This window comes from Ornithorhynchus anatinus, chromosome 10, assembly GCF_004115215.2.
Source record: "Ornithorhynchus anatinus isolate Pmale09 chromosome 10, mOrnAna1.pri.v4, whole genome shotgun sequence".
Taxonomy (NCBI): domain Eukaryota; kingdom Metazoa; phylum Chordata; class Mammalia; order Monotremata; family Ornithorhynchidae; genus Ornithorhynchus; species Ornithorhynchus anatinus.
In genome coordinates, this window is record NC_041737.1 from 40,160,113 (window position 1) to 40,175,169 (window position 15,057).

At 47.7% G+C, this 15,057-nt stretch overlaps 1 protein-coding gene across 2 annotated transcripts in view; it reads right to left on the reverse strand.

The window, feature by feature from the left end:
• CTTNBP2 (cortactin binding protein 2) overlaps positions 1-15,057 on the reverse strand; it is a 127,759-nt gene that overhangs the window by 52,880 nt on the left and 59,822 nt on the right. For both annotated transcript variants that reach the window (XR_005660399.1, NM_001242735.1), the window contains 1 exon segment: positions 6,288-7,914. Coding sequence is in view for 1 of the 2 variants with exons in the window: in NM_001242735.1 (NP_001229664.1) it covers positions 6,288-7,914 (1,627 nt within the window). In the remaining variant the exon portion in view is untranslated.

Consider the following 15,057-nt stretch of genomic DNA (forward strand, 5'->3'; position numbering starts at 1 on the left):
TGAGGCTCTCCATCCCTCTGAATGTCTATCTTAGTCTCTCATTCTAATTTCCCTGTGTCATTCCATTATTCTGACTTCTGCTTTCTGTCCCGCTGCCTCCCGCTCTCTCCAGTTTTCTCCTTTTCCTCCTCACTGACTTTGGATCACCGCCCATGCTCGAAGACGAGCCCCACCCGCATCTGCGAGAAAATAAACCGCGATAGTTCTAGGAACCCATTTCCTTCCCTTGGGTTCCATTTAGCAGTAATGGGGTTGGGCTAATAAGAACGCGGCCAAGAATTCATTAGCGATTTTCAGCGTTTTGGCTTGTGGCCGCTGATGGTTGTCTAACCGCACTCCCGGCCTCTCCACAGGAAGGAGAAGGACGTGGATTCCAACCTGGAGGGAATCGCTGCATATAGGGGTAGGGAGGCATGTTTGAGAGGGGAGGTCCAAGACATCCATGGCGGGGGACCATTTAGGGGTAACCTTTCCTGCCCACGTGGGGTTCCAAAAGCTCGGTAGAGCAGGGCATAACCAATGTGTATAGTCAATCAATCAATGAATGGTGTTTACCTAGTGCTTACCATGTGCTGAACACTATAGTAGGTGTTTGGGAAAGTACAACACAACAGAAGCAGCATGGCTCAGTGGAAAGAGCCCGGGCTTGGGAGTCAGAGGTCATGGGTTTTAATCCCAGCTCCACCACTTGCCACCTTGGGCAAGTCACTTAACTTCTCTGCGCCTCAGTTTCCTCATCTCTAAAATGGGGATGAAGACTTTGAGCCCCACGTGGGACAACCTGATCACCTTGTATCACCCCCAGTGCTTAGAACAGTGCTCTGCACATAGTACGTGCTTAACAAATGCCATTTAAACAAAACAGAGTTGGTGGATAGGTTCCCTACTCTTCAGGAGTTTACAGAAGTATCTTGGTGAGGAGGCAGCCAGGAGGCAGAAGCAATGTGGCCTAGTGGAACAAACAAGGGCCTGGGACCTGGAGGACCTGGGTTCTAATCCCAACTCTTCCACTGGCCTGCGGTGTGGTCTTGTGCAAGTCACTGAATTTCTCTGTGCCTCAGTTTCCTCACCTCAGTAAAATGGGGATTCAGTACATGTTCTTCCTCCTACTTGTCTGTGAGCCCCATGTGGGACAGTTTGTGGCAGAATTGATTACCTTGAATCTTCCCCAGTGCTTAGTACAGTGCTTGGGATAAGCTCTTAAATATAATTATTGTTATAATTCAATTGTAATTATTTTTAAGAGGACCAGGAAGGGCTCGACTTAGGCTGAGGTGTAAAGGACCCTTAGGGCCTCCCTGTTCTCCATGGCCTTGACCATATAGACCCTACCACATCTCCCCAAGGAGAGGCAAACTTCCCCGGTTAAGATTAATTACACGGGCCACTCCACTGAAGCAGCCTGGCCTAATGGATAGAGCTCAGGCCTGGGAATCAGAAGGACCTAGGTTCTAATCCCTGCTCTGCCATTTATCTGCTCTGTGTTCTTGGGCAAGTCACTTCATTTCTCTGTACCTCAAGTACCTCATCTGTAAAATGGGGCTTAAGACTGTGCTGCAGGGACTGCGTCCAACCTGATTAGCTTGTATCTACCTCAGAGCTTAGAACCGTGCTTGACACACAGTAAGCACTTAACGCATACCATCATTATCTTTATTATTAAGATCCAGATCATCCTAGGTCTCCCATGGACCCTCGTGGGACAGAGCAGACCCTGACACACACAGCTCCTTGGGGCCTCCAGCTGCCAAAATGATGCTTTTGGAGGCTCAGGGAGGCTGTGAGTGCAAGCATCCATCTATGCAATTGCAGCTCTGGGGAGGGTGTAGGAGAGGGGTCAGTCCGCCCAAGTGCCCCTAATCATTATCATTATTCTTATTACCATCCTCCTTGTGGTATTTAAGTGCTTACTATGCGTCAAGCCCTGTACTAAGCACTGGGGTAGATAGAAGATAATCAGATTGGATTCGGTCCATGTCCCACATAGGCTTACAGTCTAAGGAAGAGGGAGAATAGGTATTTCTCCCCATTTTACAGCTGAGGAAACTGAAGTGCAGAAAAGGTCACACAGCAGGCCTTCATCTGTGGCCATTCAAACTGCATGAGTGCCAGCCACCAAGGACCCCCCGGTGCTCAGGTGAGGCTGTGATGGCCTCCACCGTAGTGATTCTCAGCTGGCCAGTGCAGGCACCCAATTGGTCTGGCTTGCAACTCAGAGGTTTGGAACATCCGGGTGGAAATTCAAGGCATTCGGACTCCAATCCACTCTCTCCATGTAAAACTGGGCTCATTCTACGCTGACTTATGCTATCTTACTGTAGAACATTATTCTAGTGCCCACAAGTAGGGAAAATGCACAGCTCAAGTCTTTCCCATCATATCAAATCCCTGGAAAAGGGAGGATGCTTTTGATAGAACTCATGACCAGATAACCTGGACGAAAATCTATTGCATGAAATCATAAAATCATACACGAAGAGCGTATTTTTCCCATTTCGAGACCTACTTCGAAGGTTAAATGCAAACATAATATGTGATGAGGCAGCACAGATCCATGTTGGTTTAGGAGGGTTTAATGATGTTAGGAGAGAGGGGAGGAAGTGTGTGATTTCACAGGCGAACAATAGCAAGGGTGAAGCCACCGGGAAAGCTCATGGTCATGCAAGGGTGCCGGGCCGGGAGACAGGAAAACAGCTTCTGGCATCAGCTTCAGAACACAGAGATGGTTAATTTCAAAGCTCGGATCAATCCCATTTGAGAGAGGGGGCCTAAGCCCCCAAGCCAGTCACACACACAAATAAACAATATCGTAACAAGCTGAACTTAAATTAAAAAGAATATAAAAATTCTGAAGGGACAGAAGGAGAGGCCAAACCAAAAGATGAAAATGAAAAGAAAATTCCCGTGGGCATGGTGATCCAGCTGCCTGTAGCCATTTCAATTTTACAGCCTCTTTTTTTTTTTATCTTAGAAAAGGAAGCTAACAGGAATTGGCTAGCCTTGGCCTGTGGGAATTCTAGGAAGGGTTTACTGTCCTAGTTCATCTACATCCTGCTTATTATTCACCACACATAATCTGGGCCACTTTTCCCCACAGAGGTAGCTGGCACGGAACAATAAGGGATTCGGAGGAGGGGGAAGACTGAAATTTCCCTTTCTCTTGCCCCCGCTGTGGACTGCAATGTTCTTTCTTCCAAGCAGCAGACTATGAAGTATAGTTCTGCCTGAGCTGGGGGAAAAATACAGTCCAAATGGGGAGAGATCGGGCGGGCTGACAGCTGCGTCCTCCAACCCCAGATCCTGGTCTGCCACTTGCCTGGCCTATAACCTTGAGCAAGTCACCTCACTTCTCTGTGCCTCCGTTTCCTCATCTGTAAAATGGGAGTCAAGACTGTGAGCCCCATGTGGAACAGCAACTGGGTCCGGTCACTTCATTTCTCTGTTTCCTCAGTTTCCTCATCTGTAAAATGAGAATTAAGACCGAGCGCCCCATGTGGGACAGCGACTCTGTCCAACCCAATTACTTTATATCTATTCCAGTGCTTAGAACAGTGTTTGGCACATAGCAAGTGCTTTAACAAATACCACAATCATTATTATTAAGTGTGGCTTGTGTTCTCTCTAGCTGGCCCTCATCTCTTGTCACCTGGCACCAGTGACCTCAACCCTTGCTGGTCATGCCAAGTAACGTCTGCAGGTCAGGCATCCTTTCTAGCCCTCGACTTCTGTCTGAGGCATCTGAGCAGGGATGGGGACTTTAATCCCCTCTGCTCCTCAGAGCCAAAGGCACTTCTCTCCCACAGTAGTCAGTGAGTCGATCGTAGTTTTCAGCTCTTATTGGGTACAGATAATAATAATAGTATTTGTTAAGCATTTACTACGGGCTTGGCACCATACTAAGCGCCGGGGTGGATACAAGACGTCGGGTTGGCCATAGTCCCTGTCCTGCATGGGGCTCACAGTCCCAATCTCCATTTTGCAGATGAGGTTACTGAGGCATAAGGGAAGTGAAGTGACTTCCCTAAAGCCACACAGCTTTAGTGGCGGAGCTGGGATTAGAATTCATGATCTTCTGACTCCCAGGACCGTGCTCTATCCACTATCCCATACTGCTTCCCTTGTACTAAGTACTTGGGAGAGTACAATATAATGACAGACTCAGTCCCCACCCAAAATAAGTTTATGGTCTAGAGGGGGAGACAGACTTTAATATAAATAGGGCCTGGGGTTTCTGAGAGCTGGACTGGGGTGATGTCCACAGTTTTGGGGCCATCAGCAGACAAGGGTCATTTGAAGCTTACACTGAGGAGCTATTTTAATGAAGCATGGCTATATTTCTATGTTGTGGGGGTGTTCAAATAGCTTAGTGCATGTGGACATCTTCACTCTGTAGCAGCATGAGGTAGAGGGGGCACTGGACCGACGACTGGTTAATCATGCACTGCTAGGCGTACTTGTCTTCACTGCTGACATTATTTACAGGCTGGCCACATGCTCAGCAGATCAGGGTCCTACCTGGGACCTTCTCCACTGGGAGCAGTCAGAGGAAATGGACTCCACTCCTTGATCACTGGAGTGCTCTGTACACAGTAAGCGCTCAATAAATACGATTGATGGAATGAATGAATGAATGGAGGAGATTGGGATGGAGTCCACATTCCTTTGGCCCAGGTAAAACCCAGCCCTGATCCTGGATAGCACAGCAGTGAAAACCTGAGCCAAAAACCTGTCCAACCCGGTAAAATCAGGGTTGCTTCTGTCTAGCCCTGTCAGTTGGCCCACTTCGTTTACAGAAGGGGCATAGGGAAGCAGCGTGGCTCAGTGGAAAGAGCCTGGGCTTCGGAGTCAGAGGTCATGGGTTCGACTCCCGGCTCTGCCACTTGTCAGGTGTGTGACTGTGGGCAAGTCACTTCACTTCTCTGAGCCTCAGTTACCTCATCTGTAAAATGGAGATTAACTGTGAGCCTCACGTTGGACACCCTGATTACCCTGTATCTACCCCAGCACTTAGAACAGCGCTCTGCACGTAAGTGCTTAACAAATACCAACATTATTGTTATTATTGGACCTATTGGGGGTAGATAATATGTCTACCAATTTTATTGTACTCTCCCAAGCGCTCAGTATAGTGCTCTGCACACAATAAGTGCTCCGCAAATATGATCATCAATCATTCAATCAATCAATTGCATTTATTGAACACTTACAGTATGCAGAGCACTATTCGAAGAGCTTGGGAGAGTGTAACGGAGTCGGTAGATGGGTTGATTGATTAATTGATTGATAGGGATACGATAATCCCCACCCACCAGCCGTAGAAGATTGTCTCAGAAATTCTGGTATTCTGATTGGAGTTTCAGGGCTTGGAGAAATAGCTGAAGCGTTGATCCAAGCCCTTGAAGAGCTTCTGGAATCAGAGTAGAAGAGATGAACAATGGGTGTGTTGTTTATTTGATGAAATAATTATTTGGTGAATTGAGTGACACTCTACACTGTGAATACCTGGAGAGACCCTGTGTAGAATACCAGGCCGGTTGGGTCTTTCACTGGAGAAAAAATTCAGTTTCCATCAACTTCCACAGAGAAGGGCAGTGGAGAAGCAGCATGGCTTAGTGGAAAGAGCATGGGTCTGGGAGTCAGAGGATCAGGGTTCTAATCCCTCTCTGCCACTCGTTTGCTGTGTGACTTGGGCAAGGCACTTAACTTTTCCAAGTCTCAGGTCCCTCAAATGCAAAATGGGGATTCAATACCTGTTCTCCCTCCTACTTAGACTGTGAGCCCCAGGTGGAACTTATCTTGCATCTATCCCAGCCCTTAGTAGAGTGCTTAGCACATAGTAAGCACTTAACAAAAACCACAGTTATTATTATTATTAGGAAAGACCTGCAAAGGATCCAAGCTGGAGGGAACCGAATTCCATTTGGGGCTCGGTACTTAGCCGTTGGAGAAGATAATCTCCGCTCTGCTCTTCTAGCCATATTTCCAGGGACCCAAAAGAACAGCTTCCTCTAGCTCTACCTGGCTATCCCTGAGCCCTCACCCGCTGGAGGTGAGAGCAAACAGTCCAAAGAGGCCACTGGTGAAGTGAAATGAATCACCGTACCCACGAACCTTCCAGGAATCAGCCGGGGGAAAAAAAAGGAAAGAAGAAAGAGAAGTGGAAGAGAAGCTTCCAAGGAAAGGCAAAAAGAGACACGGCGAGGAAAAGTGAGGCAAACTGGCAGATGGATTTCCCAAGAGAGAAGACATTTTTAGGAGAAGAGGGTGGAATATTCTGATCCCTTTACCTGAGGCTGCTACCAGGAGGCTGTGGGAGGCCCAGGGTGCACAGGATGAGGCACTAACGGGGTTTATGGAGGAGCTACAGGCAATGGCGGTGGGGATGGCATGGCTACTTTCTGAACATGCAGGCTGGCTCGGTCCCGGGTCGCAGCCCAGGCAGGCACCCACCTGAGACGCGGCCACGGCGGGCAGGGCGCAGCCCGCGGGCACCGCCGGAGCTAAGTCTCCCGCCGGTTTGGGGGGCGGCTGGGGGGAGGAAGACTTAGCGAGGTTTTCCTCATTCATTACCCTGATTCCGTGGGGCGGGGCGGAAGGAGGCGGCACCCCGGTTTTGCTATCGACTTTGGCCCCCGCGTTGGCCGGGCGGCCGCTGTCCTTGAGGACCTTGAGCTGGGGGTGGGGAGGCGAAGGGGTCTGGGACAGCCCTGGCTTTTTCGGAGGGATGGGCGGAGGGTTCCCCCGGTCGACACGTGGGGCGTTGGGAGTCTTGGCGCTCGCTCTCCCGCCGGAGGGCGGGCCGGTCCCTCCTTCCCCTGGATGGGGGGCTCTGGGGCTGGCGGGGGCCCCGGCCTGGGGGCCGGTGAACCTGGAGAGCGCTTGGGTGACCGTGTTGCGGGCCAGCTGCCTGACGACCAAGTTGTCCCGGCTGGTGGGGGAGACTTCCCTGGATGGAGGGCTCTGGGTGGTGTTCCCATTCTGGTCTTGGTCATTGGCGTTGCCCTGGAACCTGAACCGGGCCGCTTGGACCCGCGGATTGAGCGCGGGGTACGAAGCCGCGTTGGCACACGGTGAATGGAGGTTGGGCGTGGAAGAGGTGAGCGAGTGGTTCTGAGAAGCAGCGGGAGGAGGGGCGTTGTTTAGAAGGGGCATGAGGGCACTACCCGTCGGCTCGGGGGTCGAACCGGAGCTCGGTCCATTTTCCTGGATCCGCGGTGGACCGGGAATGCTGGGTGAAGAGGAGGTGAGCAAGTCGCCGTGGGAAAACTGCCGACCCACGCTGGGCTTCCCAACGCCCCCTTTGGTGGTCCCAGAAGCCAGGGGGCCGGCTGAGGAGGGCTTCGCGGGGACCGCCACGGGGGGCTTCTTCACCGGGTCTGCGCCCTCCACCACTGGGTCGGTCTGGCAGGCCGCTGCGCGCGAGGCCGGCCCCTCGGTCCCCACGGACACGGACACGGAGCGCCTGTCTTTCGCTTTGCCCCGGGGGAGGGAGAGGCTCGGTTTGTGGTCGTTGCCCTTCCTCAGCTGCTCGATCGTCTTTCTCATCTTGTCGATCTCCTCCCTGAGGTCGGCCGTGAGCGCTTCCTCCCTGCTCAGCTTGGCCCGCAGCTGCTCCCGCTCCGTGTCGAATTCGGAGAGCTGCTTCTCCATGCGGGCTTCCATCTGGGAGCTCTTCTGCCTCTCGGCCGACAGGGCCCCTTCTAGCTCGCCCGTCTTTCTCTTTTCGGCATCCAGCTTGGAGGCCGCTTCCTCCAGCTTCTCACCTTCCTCGCCCACCTTGCTGGAAAGCTGCTTGCACTCTTTGACCAGCATGAGCACCACCTGTTTGTTCTTGCCCCGTTCGTCTTCGAGGCGGGCAGAGAGCTTCCTGTGCTCCTGCTGGAGGACGTGCAACTGCGACTTCTCCATTTCCAACTGGAAGAGAAGCACAGGCGAATCTGGATTAAAATATGCAAGTTCTAGGCCTCGACAAACTTGGGACTTGGAGAGACCATTCTTTAAGATCAGCCTTTACCCCCGAAAGCTGAATGATTGGGATGAATTGAAGAGCCGTGCTCCTTGAAGTATTATCATTTATTATCATGATCCTCGATAATCATAATGGTATTTAAGCCCTTACACTGCATCAAGCACTGTACTAAATGCTCGGAAAGATACGAGCTAAGCAGCATAGCCAAATGGGGGGAGAACAGGCCTGGGTGTCAGAATGACCTGGGTTCTTGTCTTGGCTCTACCAATTGCTTGCTACGTGACCTTAGGCAAGTCACTTCAGTTCTCTGTACCTCAGTTTCCTCCACTGTAAAATGGGGATACCTGTTCTCACCTCTACTTAGGCTGAGCCACATATGGGACAGGGACGGTGTCCGACCTAATTAACTTGTACGTACTCCAGCATTTAGAACAGTGTTTGACACAGCAACCGCTTAACAAATACCATAAAAATTAAAAATTCAGATCAGACATGATCCCTATCTCACACAGGGCTTACAGGCTAGAGGAGTGGGAGAACACACATATAAAGAAGTGTGTGGTCTGATGCCAAGAGCATCGCCCGCTGAACTGGGAGACCCGTTTTCTTTTTTTTTCTGTGGCATTTGTTAAGTGCTTACCCTGTGTCAAGCACCATTTTGAGTGCTGGGGTAGATGCATCTTAATTAGAACAGATACAGGCCTTGTCCCACATGGGGCTCATATTGGAGTAGGTATTGAATCCCCACTTTTAATTTGATGAAACTGAGGCACAGTGAAGTGAATTGACTAAGGTCATACAGCAGACAGGTGGTAGAGCCGGGATTAGAACCCAGGTCCTCTGGCTCCCAGGCTCTTCCCACTAGGCCATGCTGTTTCGCCATGCTGCTCCTCCTAACATTGGCCTGTGTTATGACCTTTGGACAGTCACTTAACCTTCCTGGGCCTCAGTTTTCCCACCTGCAAATGCCTCTCTTACCTCACAAGAGTAGTCTAAGGGGATAAAATGAGACGATAGGAAAGCGCTTTCAAGAAATAAAGGCACTCTGAGACAATTTCAAGGAGTCTTTGTGTTTGGATTGTCTTTGGTTTAGGACTAGCTACAGTGAGAGATTACATAAAACGTGGCCTCTTTTTTCTGGGAAGCCAAGGTTTTCTGAAAATAAAATTTCATCAACACAAAGCTATTTTTGTCATTAAGGTATCTTTGGAAAAGGAGGGAAATACTAATTTGCAATTTCAAAGTAAAGCTAAAATCAGAAGGTGTTTCTCCTTAGAGCTGTATCGCTGGGTATTGAGTGGGTGGTTTACAGTGCTTCCTTTCTTCTGCGCCTTGATCCATCAAGTCCTGAAGAACTGATTATGTAGGGCCATATATCAATCAATCAATCAATGGTATTTATGGAGCACTTATCATGTGCAGAGCACTGTACTATCCCTGGGACCCAACAATCTGCTACATTATGCCAATTACCCTACTTCCCTGTAAAGACTTTTTTACATCATCAACCCCAGGAAAAAACACTTCAGTGCATTCATCTGACTACAGGAAAGACGATTTTTATTTGCTAATTAGAATAAAGGATGGGACACTATACACACACAAACACACACACACAGGCATCATCACACAGTTACGCACACCCTTTGAATCAGCTGTGTTGTGGGAAAGGTCAACTACAGTGCTCTGCAAAGAGAAACGCTCAATAAGTGTCACCGATAGACTGATTGATTACAGAATTTGACAGTGGGGCTCCTACCCTCTTCAGGCAATAGGTATTTCACAACTGTGGGTATGGAACGAGACACTTTTGCTTTTGTCATCAAATAGGCAGTTTGAAATGTTCCTGAATACATTACATGAATTCAGTGGGCAAGCACTATAATGAGGAACACACCCCCAAGAGATTATTAAATAATTAATTCATTTATTGTTCCAAATTCAGTTATTCATGATTCTCACAGCTCAGTCGCATGGAGGTTTTAATGAAAAATTAGTCTAATTCTTATCAAGCCTTCAGGGAACATGTCGGAGCATAAACAAAGCCTAGCCTCCAACGTGATTTTTTTGGAGGGTCTACCTATACTGGTGAACAAAAAAAGAAAGGAGCTTATCATTTCACTTTAGTTTACTGAATTTACCTTCGCAAATGTGAATTCTATTCCCCTTGGAATTTAAGTTCAATATTTTAGAAGTAGGTAGGTGGGGCTAGGGAGACCAAATAGAAGTCTTACAAGTTACAGAAAGCCAGTAAGAAATTCAGGTTTCTGAGAAAAATTAAAAACCAGATCTATAAACAGTGTGTTGGTTCACATGGAAGGGAGAACATACAGTCCACTAGACTGAAATAATAATAATAATAATAAGGATAATAATAATGGTATTTAAGTGCTTATTATGTGCCAAGCATTGTTTTAAGTGCTGGGGTAGATACAAGATAATCAGGTTGTCCCAGGTGGGGCTCAGGATCTTAATCCCCATTTTACAAATGAGATAACTGGGGTAGGGAGGAGTTAAGTGACTTGCCCTAAATCACACAGTTGATAAGAAGCGGAGCCAGAATTAGAACACACAACCTCTAACTCTCAAGCCCGTGCTCTTTCCACTAAGCCATGCTGCTCTTCTAAGTTCTTAGGTTCTCTATAAGTTCTCTGAGGGCAGGGATCATGTCGCTAATGGACACATCTTTACATTTGGTTGCTTCCTTGAACGTAAAATTTATTTTAGCATCTGTATATAGATTACAAGCTCCGTGAGGGGAGGGAGCTCCACGGGCTCTATGCTCCACACAGAGAAAGTGCTCAGTAAGTACTGTAACCAGTGGATTGATGGGGCTATTTGAGGGAGACAAATGATAATATTTGTTAAGCATTTAGTATGTGCCAAGCAGTGTTCTAAGCGCTGGGGTAGCTACAAGGTGAATATTTCAATGCTCACTACTATCTTTCCCAGGAGCAGACACCCGTCAACTGCAAGGAGTCCAAGAGCAGGTATCACAATCTTTGCTTCTTTTGCATATTCTCCTGTCCCTGAATTCTCTGAACACAATCACATTCTCCAAATGCTGTTGATGAAGCTGATGGAGAAGCAGCATGACCTAGTGGATACAGCTTGGATCTCGGAGTCAGAAGGACATGGGTTCTCATCCCGGCTCTGCCACCTCTGTTGTGGGACCTTGGCCAAGTCATTTAATTTCTCTAGGCCTCAGTAACCTCATCTGTAAAATGGGGAGTAAGACTGTGAGTCCCATGTGAGACAGGGGCTCTGTTCAACTTGATTTGCTTGTACCCAGCCCAGTGCTTAGTACAGTGCCTGGTATATAGTAAGCACTTAAAAAATGCCATGATGATGATTATTAATAAGGTGGCAGAAGCCAGAACAGGTGCACCTCCAGCAGAAACTCAGTCTGCCCACCCACAGTGTGCATAAGGGGATGGATGGGATTTCACTTTCCTTCATTAACCACTCACAACCGCTGCCAGGGAAAAACCGGAGAAGCGTTACAGTGGGATGGTGTCACGGACCATCTTCCCAGAAGAGATAGATTTGGAAGAAGGACTAGGGAGAATGGATCTTCCCAGGCTGGCAGGGAGGCAGGCAGGAAGTGGGGGAGGAGCGGGTGCTGCTTCAAGAATAGCACACAGAGCCAACGTGGGAGAGGTAAAAGGAACGGCATTCAGGAGGCAAGTTTTGGCAGAATGTAGGGAGGAAACCATGCAGATGGGGGTTGAGAGGTTCAGAGAGGAATGAGACTGAGCTCCATGTGGAAGTCTGGACAGAGGGCATGGGAAGAGGGCTATTTCTAGCACGTGAAGTCTGAGAGAAATGGGGGTATTTATAATTAAACCACCAACTGGAAGAAGAAAATGATCCAGAGTTAGAATCGTTGCAATGATGAATTTACTCAGAGAAATCATTCGTGTACAAAATAATATAAATTGTGTGTGTGTGTGTGTGTGTGTGTGTGTGTGTGTGTGTTAATCTCCCCTTTCCACTAAAACCATGTGGGACAATATGACAGAATAAAAATTACAGATTGCAAGGTATTTCATGATGGAGGTTGCAAAGACTGCATATCAATGTGATAGACTGGAGCACTTGTATGTGAATGAATGAGTAAAATGCTCCTCTCTAAGGATAAAAGATATGAATTCTTGTACTTAGGCACCTGCTCTAATTCAGTTGAGCTGTCTCCTTGTAGAAGTGGCTTAAGAGCCATTGTGATGCTGTCGGACTTGCCCATAATGAAGAAGGATATTCCCATTAACTTCTCGAAATTGGCTGTTTTGGCTACCTCTTTCAATATAAAACACTCTCTAATTAAAAGGGTCAATCTCAATCCAGGCCAGAGACCAGGTTTTCAAGCATAACGAAACAAGAGATCATGCTTTGACCTTCTACAGAAAGTTATGCCAGAAACAAACACCAAAGAAAGACTGGGAGTCATTGGCAATGGTTCGATCATCATTACCATCATTATTAATGGTATTTTTTGTGAGTGTTCACTATATGCAGAGCACTGTACTAAGCATTCAGGTGAGGACAATTCAACAGAGTTGGTAGACACGTTCCCTGCACACAACGAGTTTACAGTCTGGAGGGAGAGACAGACATTGATATAAGTAATTTGTAAAGTATAATGTACAGATGTGTACATAAGTGGCTCAACTCCAGAGCAGGTAAAGAGGGGGTGAATCCATTAATCGATTAATAGTATTTATCAAGGGCTTTCAGTGTGAAAAACACAGGAATAAACACTTGGGAGAGAACAATAGAGTTAGCAGACACTATCCCTTCCCTCAAGTTACTTGCAATCTAGCAGAGGAGGCAGAAATTAAAATAAATTCCAGGTAGGGAGAAGCAACAAGGTATAAAGATATGTATTTAAGTGCTGTGGTAATGGAGTGAGTATCAAAGTATTTAAGGGATAAGGGCTCAGGTGCAAAGGATGATAGGTTAGGAAGATGAGAGATTAGTCGGGGAACACTTTCTAGAGGCAATATGATTGTAGTAGGGCCAACTGGGGAAAGTATTGGTTTGTCAGTTATGAAATAATGAAGTAGGAGAGAGTTCCACGCTGGTGGAAGTGTCCAAGCTAGGGTTTTTTTTTTATTTTTTAACAGTATTTGTTAACCTCTTACTATGTGTCAAACACTTCGCTAAGCACAAGGGTAGGTACAAGTTAATTAGGTCGGGCACACTCCCTGTCCCACATGGGGCTCACAGTCCAAGTAGGAGGGAGAACAGGTATCCTTATATTACAGTTGGGGAAACTGAAGCACAGAGAAGCTAAGGGACTTGTCCGTGGTCTCATCTAGAAATGATATATTATAAACTATTTATATCAATGTCTGTCTCCCCATCTAGACTGTAGGCTCACTGTGGGCAGGGAATGTGTCTACCAACTCTGTTGTACTGTACTCTCCCAAGCACTTAGTACAGTGCTCTGCACACAGTAAGTTCCCGATATATACCGCTGATGATGCGAGATGACAGGGAGTTGCAGAGAAGTTTGTAGTTGTTGATTACTGACTCTCCTGCACAAAATGACTCAATTAATCAATGGCATTCATTGAGCATTTACCCAGTGTAAAGTACTGTACTAAGTACTTGGGAAAGTACAATCCAAGAGAGATCGTAGATACAATTTCTATCTACAAGGAGCTTTGAGTCCACAGGACTCGGTGGTTGTTTGCACGTTTTTAGTCTGACTGGGGCCAGATTGCGCAGGCCCAAAGAAAAGCAGAACATTTAGCTCCCTAGTGAGTCATCTCAGCAGGAACTGTGGGCTGAATGAACATCGCCTCTCCTCTCATTCCGTGAAGAGATCTATTCTATAAACCCCCGTGGGCAGGGAACTTGTCTATCAACTCTGTTACACTCTATGCTCCCAAGTGCTTAGTCAGTGCTCTGCCTACGGGAAGTGCTCAATAAATATGACCGATTGATTGATTGGTACAGCCAGAGCAAAGTTCAGACAGTGTGCCGGGAAATAGCAGCAGAATACCCCACTTTTGACATTATTACACCCTCCTTGGAGACAGGGGTCCTTTCTTTCCCTGATTATCATCCCGTCACTCCACAAGAGCACTGAATTCGCTTGAAACGATGTTCTAATTCTAGTGTACAAAAGTTGCAAATGGATCTTTCCCAGAACTCAAATAAACTGAAAATGTGTGGTTAAGATATTTGCTTCCAAAAGATTCTTCAGGGGGTAAATTTTGTTCTTGGAAAAGATGACTGTTTCCAGCTCTGACATATACTCTCTTAGTCCAAAGAACTGTTATAGAATGGCGAGAGGCAGGATTTGCTGGGTTTATTTTTTCTTCCAATATTTCTTGATAAACAGGCTTCAGTCCGAGTGGAAGCTCACTGAGGGGTTGGGGGGGGGGGACCTTTCAGAGGAAGGGACGGGTGTGACTGCTCTGATGGCAGTACTGGCAGCAGGGATGCTAGCGGCCAGTCTTCTGTGTTGGAGAGGATTCTGAGAAGCCTAACAGGAAGTGGAACAGCAGCAGGCAGAATAAGTGAGAAGATATGCTGCTCCCTAATTCTCTGGGCATCACTGACTCTCCAGAGTCCGGGTCTCTTTCGGGTACCCGGAAAGAAGCATCCCCTTCAGCCCTCAGGCACGAGTCCTAGGGAGTCAGCAACAGGACCTCTTCTTTCCTACCCTGGCTGTTGCTGCTTTGCTCCCTCCACTCCAGCTCTGGGGAGCATTCCTCTGGAAGGGTTTTGGGGGAGGTGGATGTGCCGAAAGCAAGGAGGTTGGGGGATGAATACGGGGGAAGGAGGTAGATGTAGATGTAGGCGGAGACCTTTGGACCACAGTTACTACAAAAATGATTGAAAACCCTTGCTTTCCCCCACCCGAGGTCCAAATTACCGAAATCCAGTGAACGTTGGGTCATGTAAGTATCCATGACTGGAGATCCCTTTGTGTGTGTGTGATGGGGGGGGGGCTGGGGGTAGTTAACCAGTGAAATTACTGTTTTTGGCAGTGTGGTAGTTCCACCCTGAAAACTGCTTCCCTGGGAAAAGAGTCCCCGGAAACCGTGATTCCAGGGCACTATTTGGTCCCATAATGA